Source organism: Nematostella vectensis, chromosome 3 (assembly GCF_932526225.1).
Source record: "Nematostella vectensis chromosome 3, jaNemVect1.1, whole genome shotgun sequence".
NCBI lineage: Eukaryota > Metazoa > Cnidaria > Anthozoa > Actiniaria > Edwardsiidae > Nematostella > Nematostella vectensis.
In genome coordinates, this window is record NC_064036.1 from 9,777,060 (window position 1) to 9,802,016 (window position 24,957).

A 24,957-nucleotide genomic window follows, 5' to 3' on the forward strand; every position below is an offset into this window, starting at 1 on the left:
TTCTAATTTTATATTCGATTTACTCCAGGAATGAAGTTTTGCCCAATGTGTGTATGGGATTATTGTTATTCTCTGTTGAAATAAAAATAACCAAGAAAATGCTTAACATAATTGAATCGGAATGCCTGTGGTCTTTAGTGACACCGTTTAAAGTTGACTGGTAAGCAGTAATTCTTTAACGTTTATTTTATTTTTATTTTTCCCCATGCCCTCACTTTTTAGTTCATAGATAAAGTCAAAATAATAATAAGAGCTTTAACTTTATTCCAATAAATACCAATATAAGTATAATAGGATAATATACAAAGTAGGATGGCTTTTATGCCTATCCTCTATTCATAATATTCAATTACATCATCACAAAATTTCAGAACTAGGCTCGTAAAGGAGTCATCTGTTAAGCTCATAATATACAAGAAAAGGTCTATTGGCCTTAACAGTTTCAAAGAGTTACTGATTGCAAATAAAGGTGCTATTATTAAACTGATCTGAATTGTTCTTTGGGTATTATTTATTTATTTATTTATTTATTTATTTATTTATTTATTTATTTATTTGTTTATTTCTTTATTTGTTTGTTTGTTTGTTTATTTGTTTATTTATTTATTTATTTATTTATTTATTTATTTATTTATTTATTTATTTATTATAATGTTTTGTAATTAAAGTTGCAATGGCCATTTTTGTCAACCAAGTTCGTAGCGTAGATGAGCGGGATTGCGTTTTAAGTTATTATTTATTTATTTGTTATTTTACCATCCCCTACGATATGAATGGCGAATCGCTATAATAATTAATAATACAACTATTGAAAATATTGATAACGCACATTTTCCCAACACACACAATCTTTATAAAAACACGTGTAAATATGTATGGCCGGCATTAGCATACTTAGCATATCTCGTCGTATGCATATAATATGCTTTAATTTTAATACATTCAGAAATCATTTCTCCTGATTGCTAAAAGCAGACCTCAAAAGCAAAAAAAAAAAAAAAATGAGTACGAAATTTGTTTTTCCACTCTCGACTCCCAAGCAAATTTCTACCTTAAATGTTTCCTTGTACACGAAACTTGGGGTATTTGTAAGAGTCGTGACAGCTGAGTCAAAGTTTTCATCCTTTAAAAGGTTGCCAATAGTTGCAAATCGAGTGCCTTTCCCTAGAAACTTCCCTAGTTAATACTATTGAGATGCACGGAGGTGCTCTCTGCGGGAAGTGCGACTCATTCATTCATATCTTCGGGCAGTGAAAGGGAGAGAGCAGGTGAAAAAGGCCGACGTCTATCATGCTCAATAATTCAACGAATAAGAGCAAACCTAGCTTGTGCTGGTATTACCTCTGAATCGACCGTAACCATCAACACATTGCAAAGTCATTATATGCTTTCCGTGCTTAAGCTTTCGCAAACTTTTCACATTTCATTATTGGACTGTTCAGAAGAAAGAGATCAATCATTCTGTTAATTTGCAACTATCGGAGGATTTCTCAACTTTCAAGGTTAGTTTATTTATGTATTTTGCAGAGAGTTGACTATTTAATCTTGCGTCATTTTGAATTTCTTATTCTTTGTTGCTTGGTAGAAGAACCACAACACAGTACACAACACTTTCAAACAACAGATTGCGTTATCTTGTTTTTCTAGACATAACTTCTCCGATTATTTCATCTTATCCAAAGGCAATCACAACGAAGTAAAAAACAGGAAAGGTAAGGATTGACTCATTTCACCAGATTTCATTAATTAATTGATAATTCACACCGGTTCTCAAGGCCTAATTTGGATGCGTTTTGTTTCCAGCGACTAGAGAAGAGGTCTTTTAATCTGAAAAGTTTGAAGTACTCCGGAATGGATCCCCAGCTTGGAGGCGTTTGCCTTTTTAGCCTTACCGTTGTTCTACTGCTTAGCCAAGCACTGTCACAAGAAAGTAAGTCTTGCCCAAGCAAAAACTAACGTTTTTTGATCTAATACAACTTCGTCCCAAACTTCTAAATTATTTGTATAATAATCATCTTATTTGCCGTCTTTGCAAACACCCCAATCCAATGTGTTGTAGATACACATCTTTTCTGTGAACATTTACTCTTGATTTTAACATTTACTGTTAGCTTCCAATAACTTATTAGAACTACCACGTTATATACTTGTTGGATTCTCGCGTGAATTTGTGCACGGATGCTTTTTTCAAAGCTTTTGGAGGATCGAAGTTTATCTTATGAAACAATTTTTTTACGCTTGCATGGTTTTTCTTGTACATTAAAATGATTTTGTCACTACTAAGGGCTAAGACTTGATTTAATTAAGACTTGTGATTTATATTATCATTTTATAGACGAGGATGCATTTGCCGAATTGATGAATAAAAATACCTTTTTTAGTTTCCTATGGTTATTTTTTATGGGTATTTTCTTTGAATCTTTGAAATGATGATACGAATATTCCTAGACGAGAAAGTCTGAAATCCCGGAAGCCATCTTTTCCAAGTTTCAATATAAGAATATACGCTGGTTTGTTTACTTTTTTTTTTAAGTTAACATAACCAAATTTGAATTTTTTTTTCTATTTTGCTGATGTGCGAGTTTCAAAGTAATTTATCTTAGCAGACATATCGATTCATATTTCCCTTTATAAAATATGCATACGGCATTGAAAGCATTGAAAGCTGGCATAGCTCCATGCGTATCGTCCCTCACTACCGAAGACCTCGCTATTTACGACAGAAGTCACAGGTAGCCCAGTCTACCCTCTGCGCATTTTTCCTCTTCCCGTCGCCTCCCGCTATCATGCTCGAGGATCCAGCGTACTTTGCGGGCGCTCAAGACGCTGGATCCTTGAGCATGCCTGTATATAGAATAGTGTAGACGCTAAAACATTTGGACACTGGCAATTGGTGGCGGAATTGAGCAGCAGAAGAGGTTAAGACAATACATCGTCAAGTTACTGTTTTATTTTGAAGACAGAATATTTATTTCAACAAGATTTACAATGCTCAATTCGTTTATACAAACTCTTTAATAGGCCTGAGCCTGGACTATCTGTGCGCAAGTTACCACATTTTGTTTTATTCTGGTATTTTTGACGATGGCTATATCATAGTCTAGAACATTCTTTCTGAAAGATCATTGAGATTAAACCGAGCTGATAGAAAACTGAGAGGAATGTTACTCCCCTATTTTTATATTTTTAAATATAATATTTTATTTTCCAATATTTTCAACATATTATATTTTGATATTGAAATCATTCTTTCAATAACTCAGACTATCAAAAACAGCAAAATCGCCTTCTGACTTCCATCAAATGATGAAGTTTAATTGACTGAAGTCAATGATAAAAATCAGTCCATCAGTCCATGCTCATATAAATCCTGCTGTTTATTTATCAGAATAAAGAATTTCAGGACTATATTTCAATACGAAAAAAGCATCTAAATATGAACGTTTGTTTCGATAACATTGTCAAAACAGGCCAAGAAAACAAAATATACAACTACACCTTTTGCTGTTCATTACCAGGGAATCTACATTAATTTGCGGCAATATACGATCAATAACGCGAATATACATTTATTTTCGTCATAAAGCACTCATTTGCGTGAACACAAATTTCGTTAGCGATATTTACATCGCCAGTAACATTCAATCGCAAAAATCGACAGTCATTCGCGCCTTTCGTCATTCAAAGGCAAAAAATATACTTTCATCTGCGTTTTCATTCGACCATTAACAAAAAAAAGATAAACAATTAGGCGAATTGACAGTCAACTGCGTGCAACACATATTTATTAACATCTTTATGACAAAGAGTGGGATTCAATAGCATTTATAGACAGTCATTCACGCGAATTTGATATACATTACTGGGTTTATACAAGCATTTGCGCGTTCTTTACATTCAATAACGAAAAATCTATTTAAATAACGGTGAGTCATGTTAAAGTTCTACATAGAGCATTTCGCTGCACTTTACATTAGCCCTCGATCACCTCACCATTCAGACATCGTGGTAAATATGTTTGCATGAATCGGTACCACTGAGCGCATTTAGCAGGGGTATAGTACCAATATTGCGCTGCAAAGCTTGCAAAAGCAAACGCGTACGGAAACCTCCCAATGCAAGGCCTTTCTCTAGCCGCACCCCTATCTCCCATCTGGGCTTGTACTTCTGGCCTTGAGATGTCAGCTTTTATAGCCGCTTTAAGAGAGCTTATTGCCTGCTCCACAATGTTCAAAAAGGGGCTGTAGGGTGGTAGCATTTTCAGCTCTGTATTGGGCCCGGGTACGGCAGGGTTGCGATGTGGTGGCGCTCCATCGTAAATAAATATCACCATCTCGTCCGGGTCGAGGTTAAGTCTAGCCTGCGTAAGAAAGTCGCTGAACCGCTGTGCGTTCATGCCACCAATAATTGCCGAGTGGAATACAAGACCATTGATTGGTGATATTGCCATTGTTACGGTAATGTTCCTCCCACGCTGCCCGCAGACCTGTCTATAGGCCCGCTCTCCTTGTCTTGCCCTCCCGTGACTTCTTGCGGCCCAGATATTGTAGCCGCATTCATCCACAAAGACCGAATGATGCACGACACCACGGTTCATGAACCAGTTGCCGTAGTCTACTCTCTTCTGTAGAACGTCAGGTCTGTTCCTTTCCGCTTGGAGGAGCCTTGCCAGCTTTACACGGAACAACATTCCATCTAGCGTTCTCGCTACCGTGCGGTCGTGAATCCTTGGTTTCAAAGGCAGTCGCCTTCTTAGTTCTTGGTTGATACGGCTGAGAGTAAGAATGCAGTTGTCGTTGATGCTATCGTTTAGGCAGTCTCTCATCTCGTCATCTACTCTTACGTTATTTCTTCCACCTCGTGGTCTTTCTTCAATTCTCCCTTCTCGTATGTATCTAGCAACGATACCAAGGGCTGTGGAAGGGTTGATCCCCAATGTGTCCGCCACCAGGAGATAATCTTCCTCTTCATCTTCGAATGACCGTATAATTCGCTCGCGGTGCTCATAAGGGATTCTATTTCTTGGAGGCATTGCAACGGTACTGAACAATGGCACGGACTGTACAGTATTGCCTAACAGAAAAAAAAATGTACAATGTTGTCTACATTTATAACGTTATTTGTTTGGAAAGGGTTGCATAACCTTTTGTCAGAATGCGAAAGCTTTGGTTAATGAAAGCAAAGAACGTCTAAATGTTTGTATAATCGCACTAATTTATGTCATGTCCGTATAAATGGTTGTCTTTAAATTCAATTGAATTCACTCTTTTTATTTGAGTTAACGCAAATGAGCGCTTTATGACAAAATGAATGTATATTCGCGTTATTTGTCGTAAATTGCCGCAAATGAATGTAGATTTCCTGGTAATGAACAGCAAAAGGTGTAACCATAGCAACGGGAAGGGCTAGCACATTCCCCGTACTGTGTCATGCGTGATAACTTCGTGATCATACCGTGGCGAAACAATGACAGCAAAGTAGCGTGAACGTTAATCTCTATGCGTGATATCACGTTTGATTGCTTCACGAATTTTCTCGTGTTGTGGCGTTATATTCCATTTCGTTCTTTCAACCCCTCTAATACCATTCTAAGGGCGTAACGCTAGAACCCTGAAGCAGCCGCTGTGGGGCGATTATCACGCAACGCCCAAGCCCGTTAGATCGTTATTTCGAGATCTGATCCCAATACTTTGTCGCATATTTTCCCGACAAGTTTCCTCTAGTGTCTTATCTAACCTTGTGTGGTTTTTACCAGCGAGTATTTCGATCGAGCCGTCGATGACCATATCGCCTAACGCAACCAACTCAACAAACACAAATGAGACTGAGTCTGCGGTGTGGAGCTCAGCGGCAGCTGAGCCCAGTAGCAGCATTATAGTGCCCAGCGGTTGCCAACTGGTCACGTGGTGTTCGTGCACGAGTAGCCCAACTCCTTCACGTATGTATGAGTAGTTTTTAAATGCTTATGGTATATACTCTGATATATAAAGTATAGGTCGTTACATACAGTCGTTACATCGTCCTATTTTGCACGATGTCAAAATACCATAACTCGCGGAGCTTCTTGGGTAGCACATAGGGAACAACTAAAACGGTATCGGAAAGCCCGGTGAATATTAGAGAATACAAATAAGAAAAAGACTACTAAACTATATATGCTATACTAATCTATATTTTGTAATTTATTTGATATTTAAAAAGCACTGCTGGCAAATTAAGCTCAACTTTTATTTTTCCCACAGTTTCGAATATCGGGAACGCCACGGTGAATGCAACAGCTACATCAAATGCCACCGCTAATGCAAGTTCGACAGTGAATTTTAACGCTACCGATAACTCCAGCTTAGCACTGCATACCATCAGTGCAAGCCCAGTGATGGCGACCATGAACCTGGACCCTTCTCCGTCCTTCAATGCCTTGCCTTCTGCGTCTGTTTCTGACTCTGCGTCCTGCTGTCGGCAGGTGGTGTGGTGTGGCGGTGAGTGCCGTGACTTGCCGTGACTCTTTATAATCATCGTTATGCACCAGTCAATTGACAGCCCGGCCCCCCGACCCCCGGGACATACCGGGGAGGTAACGCGGTCATGCGGGGGATTTAACACCTGTTTAACACCTGTAGTCCACCGGGAGGCAGGGAATTTAACAGAAGCCCTCAACTGGCCGGGAAAGGGGGCGGGGAATTAACGCAGAACTGGAAGTTGTGTCCCCGTTTTTTTTCGGGCGTATTCAAATTATATTTTTTCAACAAAGATACTTGCTTGCAAATCTAAATCTCTGACAGTAATGACTAAAGAAAAATATTGTTTCTATATGGATGTCTGTCGATTTTTAAATTTGGGGTAGCCTGTGCTGAAAATACTAGAAATGGCCCGAAAGTTGGTGTAGCATGCACACGTTTTTTTTCTCGCCGAAGTTTCGTTCACTGAACATGGCAGCTCAAAAGGGTATGGCATTTTATGGTGGGACATTATCGAAAAACACTGGGGCCATGTATCGGGGGTTTTATCAGCGTCACAGGCCCCGGTAGCCGGGAAAGTAACGCACATTTCACACCAGATGAATGTTACTTTCCCCGCTATGTCCCGGGGGTCGGGGTGCCGTGGTTTCAATTGACGGTGCATTATTAACACCATCATCGTCATCACCATAATCTACGTCACCATCTTCATCATCAACAGCTTAAATAATCAACTAAACTACAGCAGTTACCTACAAAGGGGGGGAGGGGAGGTGATGCTCAGCCCCACTCCTCCCTCCCCCCCCCCCCAAAAAAAAGAGGGTCACTTCCTATCGAGTTTCGGGTTCCTTACATTCTACTATAGAGAAAATGATACACGTAGAGTTCCAATCATAAGTAGCGTTTTAATCAACTCGATCTGAATTAAGGATTACACGATATTATAGCAAGATACACCACGTAACATCACATGATATCACGGGACTGCATTCCACAGTTATCTGTGATTGGCATGGCATGTTTTTACAAAGATGTATTGAGACGAAAGTAACGCAATAGCTAATTAATCAAACACTACAATACCCCCCCCACACACACACACACACACACACACACACAGCCCTCCGCTCTCAGTCAATCCTGGGTACGTGCCTGTGCAATTGCATTATCACCATCATCGGCATCATCGGAATCATTACCGACTATCATGTTCATCTTCTTATCGTTAACCGCCATAATCTTTTTAAATTATCTTTCTTATCATCATTCAGGCTATCATTCATTTATCAATTCATCTTCTTCATAATAAACATCGCCTTACCATCATCATCTTAACAAAGGTCATTGTCATCTGCAGCAGCAAAATAAATAAGATTGTAGCGATAATTTTATTAGATAGCTATAATTAAGTTAAGTAAAATCTTTTTGTGTCTGTTTATTTCCTTTAGGAAATGGATCTTCCATTGCCCGTAAGTATATTTTTATATATTTTAGTATTCATTGCTAAAACTTATCAGGATAGCGTACATCACCATCACGTGACATGATCAAATGCGCTTCACAATGGAGTGACTACTACATCTATCGGAATCCTAACATCAGTCAATCTTGTTTTAAAACTGTCGTTTTTTTTAGCTCGCTCGGTCATTTCTTTATTAGGCATTACAAACCGTATTTGGGAATCCGCTTCAATCATTCTTTCGCTTTTTTATCGCTCTAGAGCTTTGTAAGGCTATAATTTGCACGTAAACTTGCAGGAATTCGTGTTTACTATGATTTTGCTGGCAGCCATCTTAGAGATGGAGCCTAGTCCCTAACTATTTAGAACTTCACGCGCGCTCGCGACATCTATTGCTTGTTTTTTTTTTTCAAAAGTTGAGGATCGTGCGAATGCCTTTGAATATACATGGTAATACTGATTTTGTGCAAGTGTCTTTCTCACGTTTTGGCTATGGAACACACTTTTTCCAAATTTGCTTTTTCAGGTAGCACAACACCATTAGAATCTGACAGCCTTGCAAGTAAGTTATAAAACAAATCGACCCCCCCCCCCCCCCGCCTCCGCCAATTCTGGGTACGCGCCTGCTATTTATACGCACCTTAACGTTTCTGTTCAATGTGCATTGCTTTTACTGCGATTTTCAGTAACCTGCGAGTTCTGCCTGCGAATCCAAGGGGACAAAATACATTACAACCCTCGTTGGTCAAAAGCCTTAATGAGCCAACATTAGGTCGGCTTTCACGACATCGCGCAATGCGTCGATCGAGTACAGATAAATGTGTCTGTTACTTTTTAAAAACTTGATTGACGAAAGTGAGAACCGATTTAGGATTTTGCAAATTGATGGCAAGAGCTCTCGGAATGCTAAAAATCGCATTAGAAACCGTTTACTGTCTTTTTTTGCATTGGCTCATCTTCTCTTATCTTTCAATCTTTTTCTTAATACATATTCAATGTTATTTGGTTGCTTCGCAGTGAAAACTTCTATTGCATCAGATGCAGTCCTGGCTTCGGAGGCCTCTATTGTGCCCAGTTCCTCGCAAGCATCAATTGCCTCTTTAACGGATAATGCCTCGCTTGGCGTGAAAGCCTCTACAACCGAGAGTGTCTCGCTTGGCATAAGTGCCTCTACAACTGAAAGTGCCTCGCTTGGCGTGAAAGCCTCTACAACCGAGAGTGCCTCTCTTGGCATAAGTGCCTCTACAACCGAGAGTGTCTCGCTTGGCATAAGTGCCTCTACAACCGAGAGTGCCTCGCTTGAGATAAGTGCCTCTACAACCCAGAGTGTCTCGCTTGAGATAAGTGCCTCTACAACCCAGAGTGCCTCGCTTGGCTTGAACGCCTCTGGAGTTGTTTATCCGGAATCCATTTCTGCATCACCTGCAGCCACTGTCCTTGCGGTCAGCAGTTATATTTGTAACCCAGACTGTCATGGTAGGTCGTGTCATGGTCATTGACGCATGCGTAGTCGGAATTTGTCCAGGAATTTGCACAAAAACTCCAAAAATAGCCCTGCACAATAGAAAAGTTTTACTTGTTGACTGCTTGTTTAGCCGATAGATAGCTTGCGTGGCTTGGTATTATTTGGGAGCGTAAAAGACGTCAATCAACCCTTAATAAACCTATCGGATCTTATCAATACGTGTTATTCATTTTGTTTTGGATTGTGTTGCAGGCACCTGTGAAGGAGAGGCGCAACTTAACGAGTGCAATGTTTGCTATGGGGTAAGTCCTCATTCCTGTCATTCTTTCTCTTTTTTCACATTCCCACTTTCCAACTACCAGTCCTCAATTCCCTTCCCTTCCCTTTACTTATTTCTTTTCCTCATTCGATAAGGCGAATGATAATGTGCCAATGTACTGAGCCATTGACTTTAAAAACACCCAGGCGCCCAGGCGCATACACAGGGGGTGCAGGGTGCGTGCACCCCCCCCCTTGGCGGCCAAAAAGAGGGTCATTTCTTATTAAGGAATCCTCAAATACTATGCTTATGATACTTATGACTGTGCAAACCCCCCCTCCCCTTAGTACCAGCCTGACACCTGAGCTATCTCACCTCTGCTTCCTTTTTCTACATAAGACTTCGCTATTAACATTTCCATCTCATAATACAGGGCTTGACGGGGAAGTACAGTAATGATAGTAAGGATTGTAACGGCACGTGCCACGGGGCCGCAACCTTGGATAGCTGTGGCAACTGCACTGGGGGAACTACGGGCAAGACCGCTGGCTTTGCTAAGGATGCGTGTGGTAAGTCTACTCTTCCTACTCCTTTCTGTCATCCCTTTATTCGTTCCCCTTTATTATCTCTTCTTCCTTCTCCATCCTCGTCCCCCTTTATTCTCTCTTCTTCATTCTCCTCCTTCCTCTCCCTGTCCTCTTCTTATTCACCCACATCTACCTTCTACTTGTTCCTCTCCTCCCTCTCTCACGCTCTTCCTTCCACCTCCCTCCTCCCCTTTTTCTTGTGCTCTTCTTTTCCCTCCACCTCTACCCATCTTCTATTCGTCCTTTCCCTCCCCTCCCCTCCCCTCCCCTCCCCTCCCCTCCCCTCCCCTCCCTCCACCTCTACCCCTCTTCTATTCGTCCTTCCCCTCCCCTCCATCTACCTTCTACTTGTTCCTCTCCTCCCTCTCTCACGCTCTTCCTTCCACCTCCCTCCTCCCCTTTTTCTTGTGCTCTTCTTTTCCCTCCACCTCTACCCATCTTCTATTCGTCCTTTCCCTCCCCTCCCCTCCCCTCCCCTCCCCTCCCCTCCCTCCACCTCTACCCCTCTTCTATTCGTCCTTCCCCTCCCCTCCATCTACCTTCTACTTGTTCCTCCCCTCCCTCTCTCACGCTCTTCCCTCCACCTCCCCCCTCCCCTTTTTCTTGTGCTCTTCTTTTCCCTCCACCTCTACCCATCTTCTATTCGTCCTTCCCCTCCCATCCCTCCACCTCTATCCATCTTCTATTCGTCCTTCCCCTCCCCTCCCTCCACCTCTATCCATCTTCTATTCGTCCTTCCCCTCCCCTCCCTTCACCTCTACCCCGTTTCTATTCGTCCTTCCCTTCCCATCCCTCCACCTCTATTCATCTTCTTTTCGTCTTTCCCCTCCCCTCCCTCCACCTCTATCCATCTTCTATTCGTCCTTCCCCTCCCCTCCCCTCCCTCACCTCTACCCCGTTTCTATTCGTCCTTCCCCTCCCCTCCCTCACCTCTACCTCTCTTCTATTCGTCCTTCCCCTCCCCTCCCTCCACCTCTACCCCTCTTCTATTCGTCCTTCCCCTCCCCTTCCTCCACCTCTACCCCTCTTCTATTCGTCCTTCCTCTCCCCTCCCTCCACCTCTACCCCTCTTCTATTCGTCCTTTCCCTCCCCTCCCTCCCCTCCCTCCACCTCTACCCCTCTTCTATTCGTCCTTCCCCTCCCATCCCTCCACCTCTATCCATCTTCTTTTCGTCTTCCCCCCCCCCTCCCTCCACCTCTATCCATCTTCTATTCGTCCTTACGCTCCCCTCCCCTCCCTTCACCTCTACCCCATTTCTATTCGTCCTTCCCCTCCCTCACCTCTACCTCTCTTCTATTCGTCCTTCCCCTCCCCTCCCTCCACCTCTACCCCTCTTCTTTTCGTGCTTCCCCTCCCCTCCCTCACCTCTACCCATCTTTTATTCGTCCTTCCCCTCCCCTCCCTCCACCTCTACCCATCTTCTATTCGTCCTTCCCCTCCCCTTCCCCCACCTCTACCCCTCTTCTGTTCGTCTTTCCCCTCCCCTGCCTCTACCTCTACCCCGGGTCTATTCGTCCTTCCCCTCCCCTCCCTCCACCTTTACCCATCTTCTATTCGTCCTTTCCCTCCCCTCCTTCCACCTCTATCCATCTTCTATTCGTCCTTCCCCTCCCTCCCTACCTCTTTGCTTTCCTTTTCCTCTTTCCCACTTTCTCTTCTATTGTCTCCTTCTTCTTCTCTTTTTCTTAAAACTTTTTCTCTCTATAAAAAAATTATCAGCTACCACGCATTCGTAACTTATTTGGACCTACAGCCGGTCCAACTTCTCTGTAAAGGTCTCCATACTAATCTCCATACTCCAAATTACAAAACAAACCAACATATTCCAAATACTAATTCGTCCCCTTACTCACCTCCATAATCCAAACTACAGCACAAACCAAAATCACAGTCTCCTTACTAACCAACATACTCCAAATCACAGTCTCCTTACTAACTGACTGCTCGTCCACAGGTGTTTGCCATGGTGATAGCAGTTCATGTCAAGGGTGTGACGGCGTGCCTAACAGCGGCAAGGTGAAGGATGCGTGCGGCATATGCGGAGGTGATGGAACCAAATGTACTGCTCTGTCCGGGCTGAAGTGTCCGGCTGCCGATAAAGCGTCCGCCGAGGTCACGTTCTACGGGGGGGGTCTGAACACTGGCACTCCTACATGTAAAGTGCTTGACCCAAGTACTGGAGCTGTACTACAAACCGCGCAAGGTGAGATCTACTTCATATCTAAATATATCTATTTATACTCGGGTATAAATCGTTGAAGATTGCCAATGAAAGTTTCGATAGCGTTGAGAGCACACTTTCAAGGTACCTTCAAGGTACAATCAACGCAGCCAGATAGCGATGGATTGCTTCGTGTAGGATATTAGTACAGAATCATGTTTCGTCTGACTTATTTTACGAATTGAGAATATAATGTTTTACCGTGAACGGTTGTGATTTTATTCAGCCAAACATTCCCGCCTTTTTTCGTTTCTATGTTTTTTCTTACGTAGATGTTTGAAATTCCGCTACAAATTCGAAAACCTAGAGCGTAGTTAAGTTCAAAAAAATGCAAGTACCACATTAATCAAACTGTCCATAAAACTTTTCACGCTGTAATTTCTTTTTTTTTCTTTAGCTGAGGCTTACTCAATATAAAGATAAATCGATATTTATCTCTTACTGACAACAAAGACTATTCCCCTACCTAATTCAATAGAGGGAGAACGCAACATCTAACCTTTTAACTATTTCTCTTGCTTTTTATTCATTTCTCTTGACTTTAGCTACCAATGCGACCGTGACACAAGCGTCATGCACTCTCACAGCGTGGAGTAGTTTCACTGTCGGCCAGTATAACTTCTCAATCCACCTAGAAAAATCGGACGGAACAGTGGTGAACGTGTCTAATGTCCTGCAGCTGTACTTTTATGACAGCGCGTCTATAAAGTTCACCAGAATCAGTCCTGAGACGGTAAGCATGGAGAGAGATTCAACTTCACCTGAATAGCAAGTGAAACAGGTGACGCAGAACGAAAATAGAGAGAAAGTAAGTCGTGCGCAATTTGAGAGAAGGAGGGGGGAAGAAGAAATGACGTGGACTGACCTATTTTACGCTACCAGCTCGTATTTTTGGCCTTTGAGTCAGTAACACCTTTTTTTATTGTTATCACAAATTAAAATTGAAAAACAAATGATTTGAGGAAATCTCGAAATGACCATCTAGAAATAGTTTTATTATATGCTATTTACCAAGTTCGATAAAAATATCGAGAAATTTTTCCCAAACAGCCTACGAAAATAGAATCTTCATCACATTTCGTATTTTGCTAGGATGACAAAATGGAAAAGAATCCCACATATCAAAGTTTTTTATGCCATAAAGATCGTTGCCATCGATAGAGTATTCCATTAGTTTGGATTTTTCTAAAGCAGCGCGATATACGTTATGTTATATGTATGTTTTCTTATGAGAGAGGCCGAGAGTAACTTGTTATTTTTATCCGTGGGCGAAACACCTTGATGCGTGGGCGAAGAAACTCTTGATGCGTGGGCGAAACTACTCTTATAGACGTGGGCGATACAACCACGTGGGCGAAACCACCACAATTCGCTAACAGGGACGCTCTGGTTATCTTGTCTGATTACAGGTTCTGCTTACTGATCTCCCAAAAGATGTGTTCATCACTGGAAGCAGGTTTTTCTCTGGCAGCGAGCAGTACTGCTATTTCGGTGACGCTAAGGTCCCTGCTACTTTAATGAATGACACTACTCTCAAGTGTACTGTACCGACCTCATCCGTCTCGTCTCGTCCTACCGTTGCTGTCACCTTGAATGGAGGATGCAACAACTTTACCACAAGTAAGATTATCACGCATCCCTTAGGTTTGTGTCCATATACTAAGATAGGGCAGGACTAAAAGAATAGAAAAATGAAATTGAAGGTCGACTTTATCAGGGATTGCGCCATAGGCAAAGCAAAGGCTGGATTGCTGTGTAATTGTATGGGGACTTTTCCGGGCTGCCATAAAAGGTGCACTGTGCGGGCAAATTTCCAAATCCAAAAACCTTTTTTACGAGGTTGAGTGGAATGCTTAACCTACGTATCTCAACAACAACAAGTTCAAGGCAACCCATTATGTTCTCCTTAGGTCTACAACTGACCTTGCAAGCTGCAGCTCCAGATTTGACCAAAGCTCAATTCACAGACAACGGAGCGCAAATCCAGGCGACGTTCAGTACTGATGTGTCAACAGCTAGCCTAACCACGTGCTCAGCTATCCTAGACAGCGCGACGGTGGCGAAACTTGGGACCGGCCCAACGTGCTCCTGGACGAGCAAGTCTACGCTAGTGATCACGACTGGAACTTCTGCTACTATCATGCCAAGCGATAGCCTAACCCTGAAGGACGACGCACTCAAGGCCGACGGGCAGACGTATTCCAGGTCTGCCTCTGGCTCCGTCACAGTTCAGAGTCCAACGAATCCAGCTTTTGGCGTTCCAGTTATTAGTGGTGAGCATTATGAAGCTTTTCCTGCTTTTCTTCTTCTTTTAACATAGCCATACACAATAAAAGACTGTCACATTTTTCTTCAGCAACTACTACTCCTTTCGCGTTATCGACCTATTGACTTATAGAGTTATAAACTTGCCAAGAAACCCATGGTAAGCTTTCTTTGACATAAAAATGATATCATTTATGTCCTCAGGTCCCCAGTACCTCTCTGTTTGTGGCAACCTCTCACTAACTGGTACCCAGTCCTCTGGTGGCGGCGGCAGAACTATCAAGTATCTATGGCGACTCAAGACTCCCCCATCAGGAGTTAACGTCACCGCATTGAACTCCTATCTCAATGGAAAGAACGATTCCACCCTTGACATCGATGGTAGCCTGCTAGAGTCCGGAAAAGAGTACGATTTTGAGCTGTGCGTGTCGAATTTTCTGAATTACACCAACCCGATCTGCGCTCTACACAAGGTGACGAAGACCTCGGTGGCCGGGCCAGTGGTGACAGTGTCTGCGCCTCTAAACGACCCTGTTGCGAAGACAGTGCTGGTCTCGCAGGAGTTCTTTATCACAGCCAAAGCGGAGGTGCGTTTATAGTCTTTGTGCAATTATTATCATTATAACCAAGTACACTTATTTAACATGTTGAACTCTATCAGGCTGCCTCGTGCTCTAACATCTCCACACCTAAGATAAACTTTGAGTGGCGCGCGTCCTGTGCAGACTCAGTGGCCCAGACGGCTATCGAGGGCAACGCTGACTTCACAGCAACAAAGAACACAGCAAACCTGAAGATTGCTGCGCGCGTGTTACAGGCCGGGAAGATGTGTACTTTCACTGTCAAAGGAATCATAGCAAGCCTGCTGGACGTTTTCTCTGAAGCATCAGTAGACATCAACCCGCGCAGTACGCCTATCACCGCCATCGTTGCTGGAGGTATGTTTTTTTTCTCTAGATCTTAATTTAATCCTTTAAAATATTTCCGAAAAGCTTAGCGCCTGTGTGATATATTTTTTAATAAGCGTTTGTTTTTGAGCCCATTATAAAGTCTTAAAAGAGCGTTAAATACCACAAACATTGTCACGTGAAATAAAATACCATAACTATTGTCCATTTGCTAATCCTTTTGAGTTGGCACGCTGGTTCAAAGCAACCCGTAACCTTAGGTGATGTGGACAAACGGTTTAGTAATTTACATGGCAGTGAAATTATGTTGATTGTGGCAGTCAATTCTCAACTCTCTTTGGAAAAAGACACCACACCTACTTTTATATAATCCTGCGAGAATATCTCCTCATTGCAACTGACGACTGCAAAGAGAAACGCACGCGAGTATCGTCCTGTTGCTGGGGTTGTAAAAGAAAGTTCCAGTTTTTTTTTCTTCTCCAGGTAACCGAGAAACCGGTCGAACCTGCAGCGAGCTACGTCTCCAAACCCAAGTAACGGACCCTGACCAGTTGGCCGGTGACCCGAGCTGTACATGGGCGTGTCAGACAAGCGCCGGGGGGTCTTGCGGGTCAGCCACGAGAGTCGGACAGGCCATTAGTCCGGCCAGCACATGTGACTCCAAGGTCACGTGTGAGGAGTTCAGGGTGGGCACCACATACATCTTTACGTGAGTGATCAAAACAACAATTCTCATTACTCAAACTGTTCGTTTCCCATTCATGGAAGTAGGGGGAGAAGATTTTAGCAGCCATCATGCGTTATCAAAATGGTATTTAAATTCTGGCGAGGACGTGCCCAGTGACTGGGAATGTAGTTGCGCTGACGTTTCGAGCGTTAGCCCTACGTGGGATGTTTAGACTAGTACTGGAACTGTTTGCTTGCGTCGGTTTGTGGCTGCCCTGCGTGGGATGTTTAGACTAGTACTGGAACTGTTTGCTTGCGTCGGTTTGTGGCTGCCCTACGTGGGATGTTTAGACTAGTACTGGAACTGTTTGCTTGCGTCGGTTTGTGGCTGCCCTACGTGGGATGTTTAGACTAGTACTGGAACTGTTTGCTTGCGTCGGTTTGTGGCTGCCCTGCGTGGGATGTTTAGACTAGTACTGGAACTGTTTGCTTGCGTCGGTTTGTGGCTGCCCTACGTGGGATGTTTAGACTAGTACTGGAACTGTTTGCTTGCGTCGGTTTGTGGCTGCCCTGCGTTGGATGTTTAGACTAGTACTGGAACTGTTTGCTTGCGTCGGTTTGTGGCTGCCCTGCGTGGGATGTTTAGACTAGTACTGGAACTGTTTGCTTGCGTCGGTTTGTGGCTGCCCTGCGTGGGATGTTTAGACTAGTACTGGAACTGTTTGCTTGCGTCGGTTTGTGGCTGCCCTGCGTGGGATGTTTAGACTAGTACTGGAACTGTTTGCTTGCGTCGGTTTGTGGCTGCCCTGCGTTGGATGTTTAGACTAGTACTGGAACTGTTTGCTTGCGCCGGTTTGTGGCTGCCCTGCGTGGGATGTATAGACTAGTACTAGAACTGTTTGCTTGCTTCGGTTTGTGGCTGCCCTGCGTGGGATGTTTAGACTAGTACTAGAACTGTTTGCTTGCGTCGGTTTGTGGCTGCCCTGCGTGGGATGTTTAGACTAGTACTGGAACTGTTTGCTTGCGTCGGTTTGTGGCTGCCCTGCGTGGGATGTTTAGACTAGTACTGGAACTGTTTGCTTGCGTCGGTTTGTGGCTCTGCCTGGCAATCATATCTAACATCTTATTTCATTTCCTGGTTGTCAGGGTGACGACAATCAAGGATTCTCGTAGAGCTACGGCCAGCACTCAGGTAAAGGTGGTCCCTGGGAGTCCACCGGAAGTATGGGTGGAGCAGGCCGAGGTCAAGGTCGCGGTTTCTGAGGAATTCACACTGAAAGGATTCTTCAAGACCTCATTAGAGCCCAGCCTCATACAGTGGACAAATGTAACGTTGGACGGTAAGGCGTTATCTCCCGTACCATCCCTCAACCCCACCCGTCAACCCAGTCCTCACCTTCCGCCGCTCCAACAACAACATCATTCTCCTCATTCTCATCATGATCACCTCCGAAAAAACAAAAAGGGATTTTTTAAATTCTTTGCAGTATCTCCACGGGTCGTTTATTGTCGGATTTGGCTAATACCAGAGTGACTTAGCTTATGCTTTAGAGTTTTGTGTACAAATAGCACGTCTATTAAGAACCGAACTGGACCTTCGGCCGTTGTTGGAAGGGGGGGGGGTGCATTCGCACCCCCTGCACCCCCCCTGGGTACTGGCCTGTACCGAATGCGGTCTTTAGCAAGCACTTTCAATCGTGTCGACAACAGCCCGATTCGTGCCATTTATTTGACCATTTCGATCGCTAAGACTTTTATGTGGGTACCGACCTCGTTCGAAGGCAAGCCTGAAATCACTGTCAAGTATCGCATCCATGTTTCTATTAAGTTATTATTGTCTACAGGAAATGTAATTTGTTCTGTTTGAAGCACTTTCTTGTTGCCCCTTTCGTGACCACACCCATGTATCCTACTACTTTTATAGCTTAAGTGTGATCATGTATTTGTTTTTATCAGGGTTTCTGGTTGCTGCCAGTGGATCTCTGTACAAGTCTTACACTGCAAACCAAGCGTCGCTGGCGCATTCTATCTTCCCGCCAAACTTTTTCACCAAAGGCGCAAAGTATGTCCAAATACACGACTTTGTCAAATGATGGAAATAAGCCCTTTCTGACAAATTTCTGGCTGATTCGTAAGCGCTGAATAAGGTGCTTTTTGTTGCTGTTATTTGCCGCCAAAAGACGAAAAACGCGCATGTTTGCCACTCAAAAAGTCACGTTATCTCTTAGTGCAAGTCGCCTAGTCTAAATCTTATCCTAAAGCAAGTCTTGCACTCTTCCAGGTATCGTTACGAGCTGCAAGTGACTCTGGACGGCACTGTGGGAAGGGCATATACTGACGTTATCGCACGACAAGGACCTACATCCGGGACACTGGTATCTAGTGCTGCTAGTGCCGAGATCCTCTCTGCCGTAACTCTTTCAGGTATACAGTCATACTTTTTTACTTTTCTCGTCAGCCAGTTCCAAAAGCGGAAATGTCACAAAAGCAATAATCATTATATGTATTAGTGTATATTTGTGTACAATGCTTTGAGTTGTTTGTAGGTTATCGAATTAGCATTTGTATATTCGTTTGCTCAGTAATGTCATGTCTCTTGTCATCCACTTAGCGGGCGGCTGGGTAGCAGAAGATGACGGTGCCAAACCTCTGAAATACACATTTTACCAAGACAAGACGGTGGTGTACTCAGGCACCTCGACTACGGCAAGCGCTACCGTATCAACGGGGAGGTTCTCTGTACAGGTTCGTGTTACTTCTGTTCAGGTTCTCCGTACAGTTTCGTGTTACTTCTGTTCAGGTTCTCTGTACAGCTTCGTGTTACTTCTGTTCAGGTTCTCAGCACAGTTTCTTGTTACTTCTGTTCAGGTTCTCTGTACAGCTTCGTGTTACTTCTGTTCAGGTTCTCTGTACAGCTTCGTGTTATTTCTGTTCAGGTTCTCTGTACAGCTTCGTGTAACTTCTGTTCAGGTTCTCTGTACAGCTTCGTGTTACTTCTGTTCAGGTTCTCAGCACAGTTTCGTGTTACTTCTGTTCAGGTTCTCTCTACAGTTTCGTGTTACTTCTGTTCAGGTTCTTTGTACAGCTTCGTGTTACTTCTGTTCAGGTTCTCTATACAGGTTCGTGTTACTTCTGTTCAGGTTCTCTGTACAGGTTCGTGTTACTTCTGTTCAGATTCTCTCTACAGTTTCGTGTTACTTCTGTTCAGGTTCTTTGTACAGCTTCGTGTTACTTCTGTTCAGGTTCTCTGTACAGGTTTGTGTTACTTCTGTTCAGGTTCTCTCTACAGCTTCGTGTTACTTCTGTTCAGGTTCTCTCTACAGGTTCGTGTTACTTCTGTTCAGGTTCTCAGCACAGTTTCGTGTTACTTCTGTTCAGGTTCTCAGCACAGTTTCGTGTTACTTCTGTTCAGGTTCTCAGCACAGTTTCGTGTTACTTCTGTTCAGGTTCTCTCTACAGGTTCGTGTTACTTCTGTTCAGGTTCTCAGCACAGTTTCGTGTTACTTCTGTTCAGGTTCTCAGCACAGTTTCGTGTTACTTCTGTTCAGGTTGTCTCTACAGGTTCGTGTTACTTCTGTTCAGGTTCTCAGTACAGTTTCGTGTTACTTCTGTTCAGGTTCTCAGCACAGTTTCGTGTTACTTCTGTTCAGGTTCTCTCTACAGGTTCGTGTTACTTCTGTTCAGGTTCTCTGTACAGGTTCGTATTACTTCTGTTCAGGTTCTCAGCACAGTTTCGTGTTACTTCTGTTCAGGTTCTCAGCACAGTTTCGTGTTACTTCTGTTCAGGTTCTCAGCACAGTTTCGTGTTACTTCTGTTCAGGTTCTCAGCACAGTTTCGTGTTACTTCTGTTCAGGTTCTCTCTACAGGTTCGTGTTACTTCTGTTCAGGTTCTCTCTACAGGTTCGTGTTACTTCTGTTCAGGTTCTCTCTACAGGTTCGTGTTACTTGGGACTGCGTGCTCCTGCTGACTGCTCATGACTATGACTAGGTCGGCGGAATTTTCAGCTTTTTTAATGTTTTTTTTCGTTCGAGAAAACATTTTCCACCTGCTGAGTAAGCCTGTTGTGCCTGGAAAGTGAAATATTTGCCAGGGAGATTCTGGAAAGTCAGTAGGTAACGCGAGGAGGTAAAAATTCTCCAGGGAAGGGTAACAATCCTCAACAGGTCAGTGGTAAGGTGTGCTTGGAAGATCTTGGTAGCTCCCTTTGAGATCATCATGAAATCGGGTAGCTTGAGCCTGAAAAAGTCTAATGAATCACTTTTAGCCATACGATTCTTGAATGGTGACAGCCTCTGCTACCCTTTTGACGCGTTAAATGTTGTATTTCCATATGTGACTCAAATTTAATTGTTTGTGTTCAATTTAAGGTGACGGATGCCTATGGATCAACAACCATTAAATACCTAAACATCACCGCGACCACGCCCACCAATACCAGTGCGGCTGTGTCTAGCGTCCTTAGCGCTGCGCAGAGTCTGAGCGAGTCTGGCGATGCGGCGGCGGCCGTGGCGAGTCTTGCGAGTACAGCGAGTTATCTGGCATCTACTAATGCATCAGGTAAAAGGCGGGTCTATCCTCTGAGCAAGTCTATTTTCAAGTGCTATAGGCTCTCGCGAGTATGTCGAGTTATCCGTTATCTACTAATGCAACAGCAGGTAAGAGGTGGGTCTATACTCTGGAGCTAGTATCTTTGGGAGCTAGAGGGCCTTGCGAGTACCGCGAGTTATCGTCTAAAGGTAAAAGGCGGGTCTATCCTCTGAGCTAGTCTATCCTTGGGTGCTATAGGCTTACTAATGCAGCAGCAGGTAAAAGGCGGGTCTATCCTGTGGAGCTAGTCAATTCTTAGGTTTTATATACGGTCTTGCGAGTTTTTCCATCTTTTTGAAGATCATTATCTGTGCATTGCCTAAAGAAATTGATGGCTGTATCTGTTCCTGAGCTGGTACTGTTTTACTTACACGCTGTGATTTTCCCTTTTTTTTCCTATCATAGCGGAGCAAGTGCAAGGCGTCCTTGACGCTATCACAAACACGGCAATCAGCGCCGCCAGCTCTCCTACAGCTGTGATCTCCCCTGAGGCCTCGAAGATATACATAGATACGCTACTGGCGAACCCCCCTAAGAACGACTCGTCAAAGTCCGACGCTCTCGCGAGTACCATCACAAACTGCCTGAAGAGCTATGCCAACCCAGACGATGCATTTTTAAACAAGACGGCAAGTCTGTTGGGAACATTGGACCCTACAGCGAGCGCCGACTCAAAAGCCGTGAGTCAGCCTGCCTTATAATTAAGCAACCATCTTTTGAAATGCCACCCTCTATTAAGACAAGCTAAAGCATTCCAAAATACGCTGATGGGAATGGATGCTTTCTCACACTTTGTATTTTGCTAGAATGTCAAAATGGCATCTGAAGGAAAAAAAATTAAGCGTCAGCTTATCAGCAATTTCCAGTTTTCACAATGCCCCTAACGTTGCTCCTTTCGTTCATATGTTCATAAATGATGACTCATCAATTCTGAATTCTTTATCTAAAGATTTTTTTTAGTTTTGTTTTGTTAAATTGCAAAGTTAGAGTTAGAAGAACTGTGCAATTTGTTGCGCAAGCGCAAATCGATTATTTGCTAAATCTTTAGACGGTGGCATGAGGAGGAAAAAGAGACGGTAGGGGTATCACGTGAGTAGAGAAGGGGGACTGGAACTGAGGACTTAGCGAAAATACACCGGATAGTAAGTTTATACGCACTGTACCATAATTCTTTCAATTTTCAGAAACTTCAAGATGCATACACCCAGTTGGCGCTTCAAGCCGCTAAAGTAATTTCCCCTGGAGAGAAAAAGTGCTATGAAACAGACCACATAAGCATTCAAGTCGAGCTGACGACTGGGTCAACACCAGTCAGCGGCTGCGATGGAACCCAAGCTACCGTCCCGACAAGCGCCTTCTGCAGCAGTTCTCCCTGTGAGCCGATAGCTACTACAGTTTCAAGGCCGAAAAGCCCGATCTTACCTACGGGCGAAGCAACATTAAATCCCGTTATGGTGCGTACATGACGTGAAGACAGAGACAGGCAGACGTTTCCTACACCTTGTTTCCAGTCTTATGTAATAGTGTAGTCATGATTCACTTCACAGCATTATAAACACCGGTGTGCAAACAGTGCCAAGCATTGATGTTGATTTGATTGTTCGAATGTGGAAAGTAAGGTCTCTAACACATTTTTATGGCACAGACAGTGGATGTGTACCTAGCCTACAGATCAGGCAAACGTCTGAGTGTGAGTAACCTTGTCGATCCTGTCACCATTGTGCTAGCCGTTAGTACCCAGCCTCCAGACGGTTACACGTACCAGTGCAAGTTCTACGACGAGGCCAACAAGGTCTGGTCAACCCAAGGTGTTACTACTCAGTTCGCCAAAGGAGGGGACGTCACGTGTCTGAGTAAGCACCTTACCATGTTTGGTGCAGTTGTGGTCCGGGAGACACTTGACATCAAGACACCACCGCGTAAGTCAACATATCAATCGTTAGTATAGAAAACTCGGGAACCTTCTAAAAAGGATAGTGGTTTTAAAAGTATCTACCTCGGGCCTTCGGCTCTCGGTAGATAATTCGCCACTATCCAAATAAATGGAAATGGTATAATTGTTAAATAGATGTGTAAAAGAACCTGGAGAGATCGCGCGGTAAAACTGTGGTATTTTAAAACGTAAGGATCTGGGCCACTATTGTTATTATTATCAAGATGGGATCTTCGCGACGTGCACAGACAGACTGATTTTGCGATGAAGATATTATGTGACAGTCGCGCGTTAGCGCGGTCCAAAATTTCTGACTTGTTTTTAACTTGCTTTCTAACTAAAATTGGCAAAGGGGTACACAAGATCTTAGCTTTAGCTTGTTTTTTAAGATCTATTAACTTTTATTTGTGGTTCATGTGGGCTGAAAGGGTAAACGTAAAAAAAAAAGTATCCCGCTGTTTTCGATCCATTTAGCGAGCTTTCTCTATAAGCCACTTTTAAACTTCAATAAAACGTTATCAACAAAATGTCAGTGTAACGGTTTAGTGGTGTCCGATGTTTTATTAGGGTCCTACTGTTTGCAAATAATCCAGTGATCTTTTTTTTATATAGCGGGCGTGGAGCCGGCAAATCACCGACTTGCTGTCGAGATCAACCAGGCGTTCTTCACCAACGGCTGGAATGACACAGTGATGGCCAGTACGTCCAGCCCTGGGTACCAGGCCGCTTTGCAACAGGTCCAGAACGCGGTAAGCAAATGGACGCCTGACTGTTTGCAGAAAGAAATCAAATAGGCGAAAAGGGTCAGGCAAAAGAAAGGGGGAAAAGTAAACAGGAGAAGGGAAATAAAATGAAAATGAAACAGAGGGGCAACGGAATGTGAATGAACAGAAAAGGACAAATTTATATGAAAGGAAATATTATGGAAAAAAATGGGTGGGAAAATGGTGAGGGTGCAGGTAATATTGATAGAAGGCAAACGGTACAAGATATAAGCTATTGCTATAGTAATACTGATCACGAGGCTTTACTCTCTTGCCTTCAGCTCGCTAAGATCTTCGCCAACCAGTCGTACTATGGCGCCAGTGAGATGGTCCTGTCATCAAAAGACGGAAAAGTGTTCTTGACAGCGCTCCTAAAGTTCTCTCCCAACACCACTGGGGTACTAGAAGCGTTCAAGGCCGGTGTGGCGAAGGAAGGATATCAGATTAACAGCAACTCTGCTGTTGTGACGAACGAATGTGAGTAGCATCGTCCACGTCAAATTAAGTGCCTCCCCCTCCTCTCACTTACCCCCTCCCCCTTTCACTACCCCCCTCCTCACTAGCCCCCCCCCCCCCTCTCACTAACCCTCCGTTTAAGGCCGGTTTGGCGAAGCAGAGATATCAGTTTAACAGCGACTCTGCTGTTGTGACCAAAGAATGTGAGACTGAGGTTCACTTTCGGTTACCCAAAAGGACGGGAAATTATAAGCTCGAATTATCGAGGAGCTCTAAATTGCATTACTGAGGGTATTCTGTGGAAAAAATAGCGATCTTAAACCTCAAAAACATTTCCACGTTATATCTATTTCCAAATGCCCCCTCCCCCCTGGTCTGCCGCACACTGTTTGCAAATACAGACTCTTACATGATTGTATTCTTGATCTCGAAGCTGGTTCTACCGTGCCTGTGGTAGATAAAGATGATGACGAAACTGCTGCAATCATCGGCGGGACCGTGGGGGGGACCCTCGCTTTACTGCTGATGATAGGGGCGGTGATCTATCGATCCAAGGCCAATGCTAACAAGGTCGTGGACGGCTCGGCAATACCGATGTCCACAACGGCTTGACTCGGACGAACAGTCAGCATTTAACAGTCACACTGCACGAACAGTCAGCATTTAAGAGTCACACTGCACATGTACCTCAACAATGTACAACTCTCGAGGAAGGATGTTAGGATATTTTCCGCTTCAATTTTAAAAGTTTAAACTAAACGTGCTCTACATTATATTACCTTCTTCCTGGAGTTTCGTAGCAATACTCTACCGCTCGAACTCAGGCCACAACAGAAAATCTCGGTGAAGTCAAAATGTTCTGGTGGGCACCAAAGGAAACCCACCGCTGCCGTCATTCTGTGATACTCTTTTTCGTGTTTTTACC

At 43.7% G+C, this 24,957-nt stretch overlaps 2 protein-coding genes across 2 annotated transcripts; one reads left to right on the plus strand and one right to left on the minus strand.

Moving 5' to 3' along the window:
- Positions 1 to 3,973: 3,973 nt before the first annotated feature.
- On the minus strand, positions 3,974 to 5,032 carry LOC125561377. Its single transcript, XM_048725638.1, has one exon. It carries the CDS (start codon positions 5,030 to 5,032, stop codon positions 3,974 to 3,976), a length of 1,059 nt encoding a protein of 352 aa, XP_048581595.1.
- A 3,244-nt stretch (positions 5,033 to 8,276) lies between these two features.
- LOC116618713 (platelet binding protein GspB) lies at positions 8,277 to 24,758 on the plus strand. Its single transcript, XM_048725449.1, has 22 exons — positions 8,277 to 8,479; positions 8,935 to 9,393; positions 9,635 to 9,684; positions 10,075 to 10,210; positions 12,185 to 12,433; positions 12,997 to 13,184; positions 13,861 to 14,071; positions 14,362 to 14,724; positions 14,921 to 15,303; positions 15,378 to 15,654; positions 16,108 to 16,333; positions 17,437 to 17,630; positions 18,247 to 18,352; positions 18,572 to 18,714; positions 18,902 to 19,035; positions 20,660 to 20,849; positions 21,285 to 21,559; positions 22,064 to 22,333; positions 22,525 to 22,798; positions 23,425 to 23,561; positions 23,858 to 24,053; positions 24,466 to 24,758. Exons 1-22 carry the CDS (start codon positions 8,365 to 8,367, stop codon positions 24,642 to 24,644), a joined length of 4,755 nt encoding a protein of 1,584 aa, XP_048581406.1. The 5' UTR covers positions 8,277 to 8,364; the 3' UTR covers positions 24,645 to 24,758.
- Positions 24,759 to 24,957: the final 199 nt, after the last annotated feature.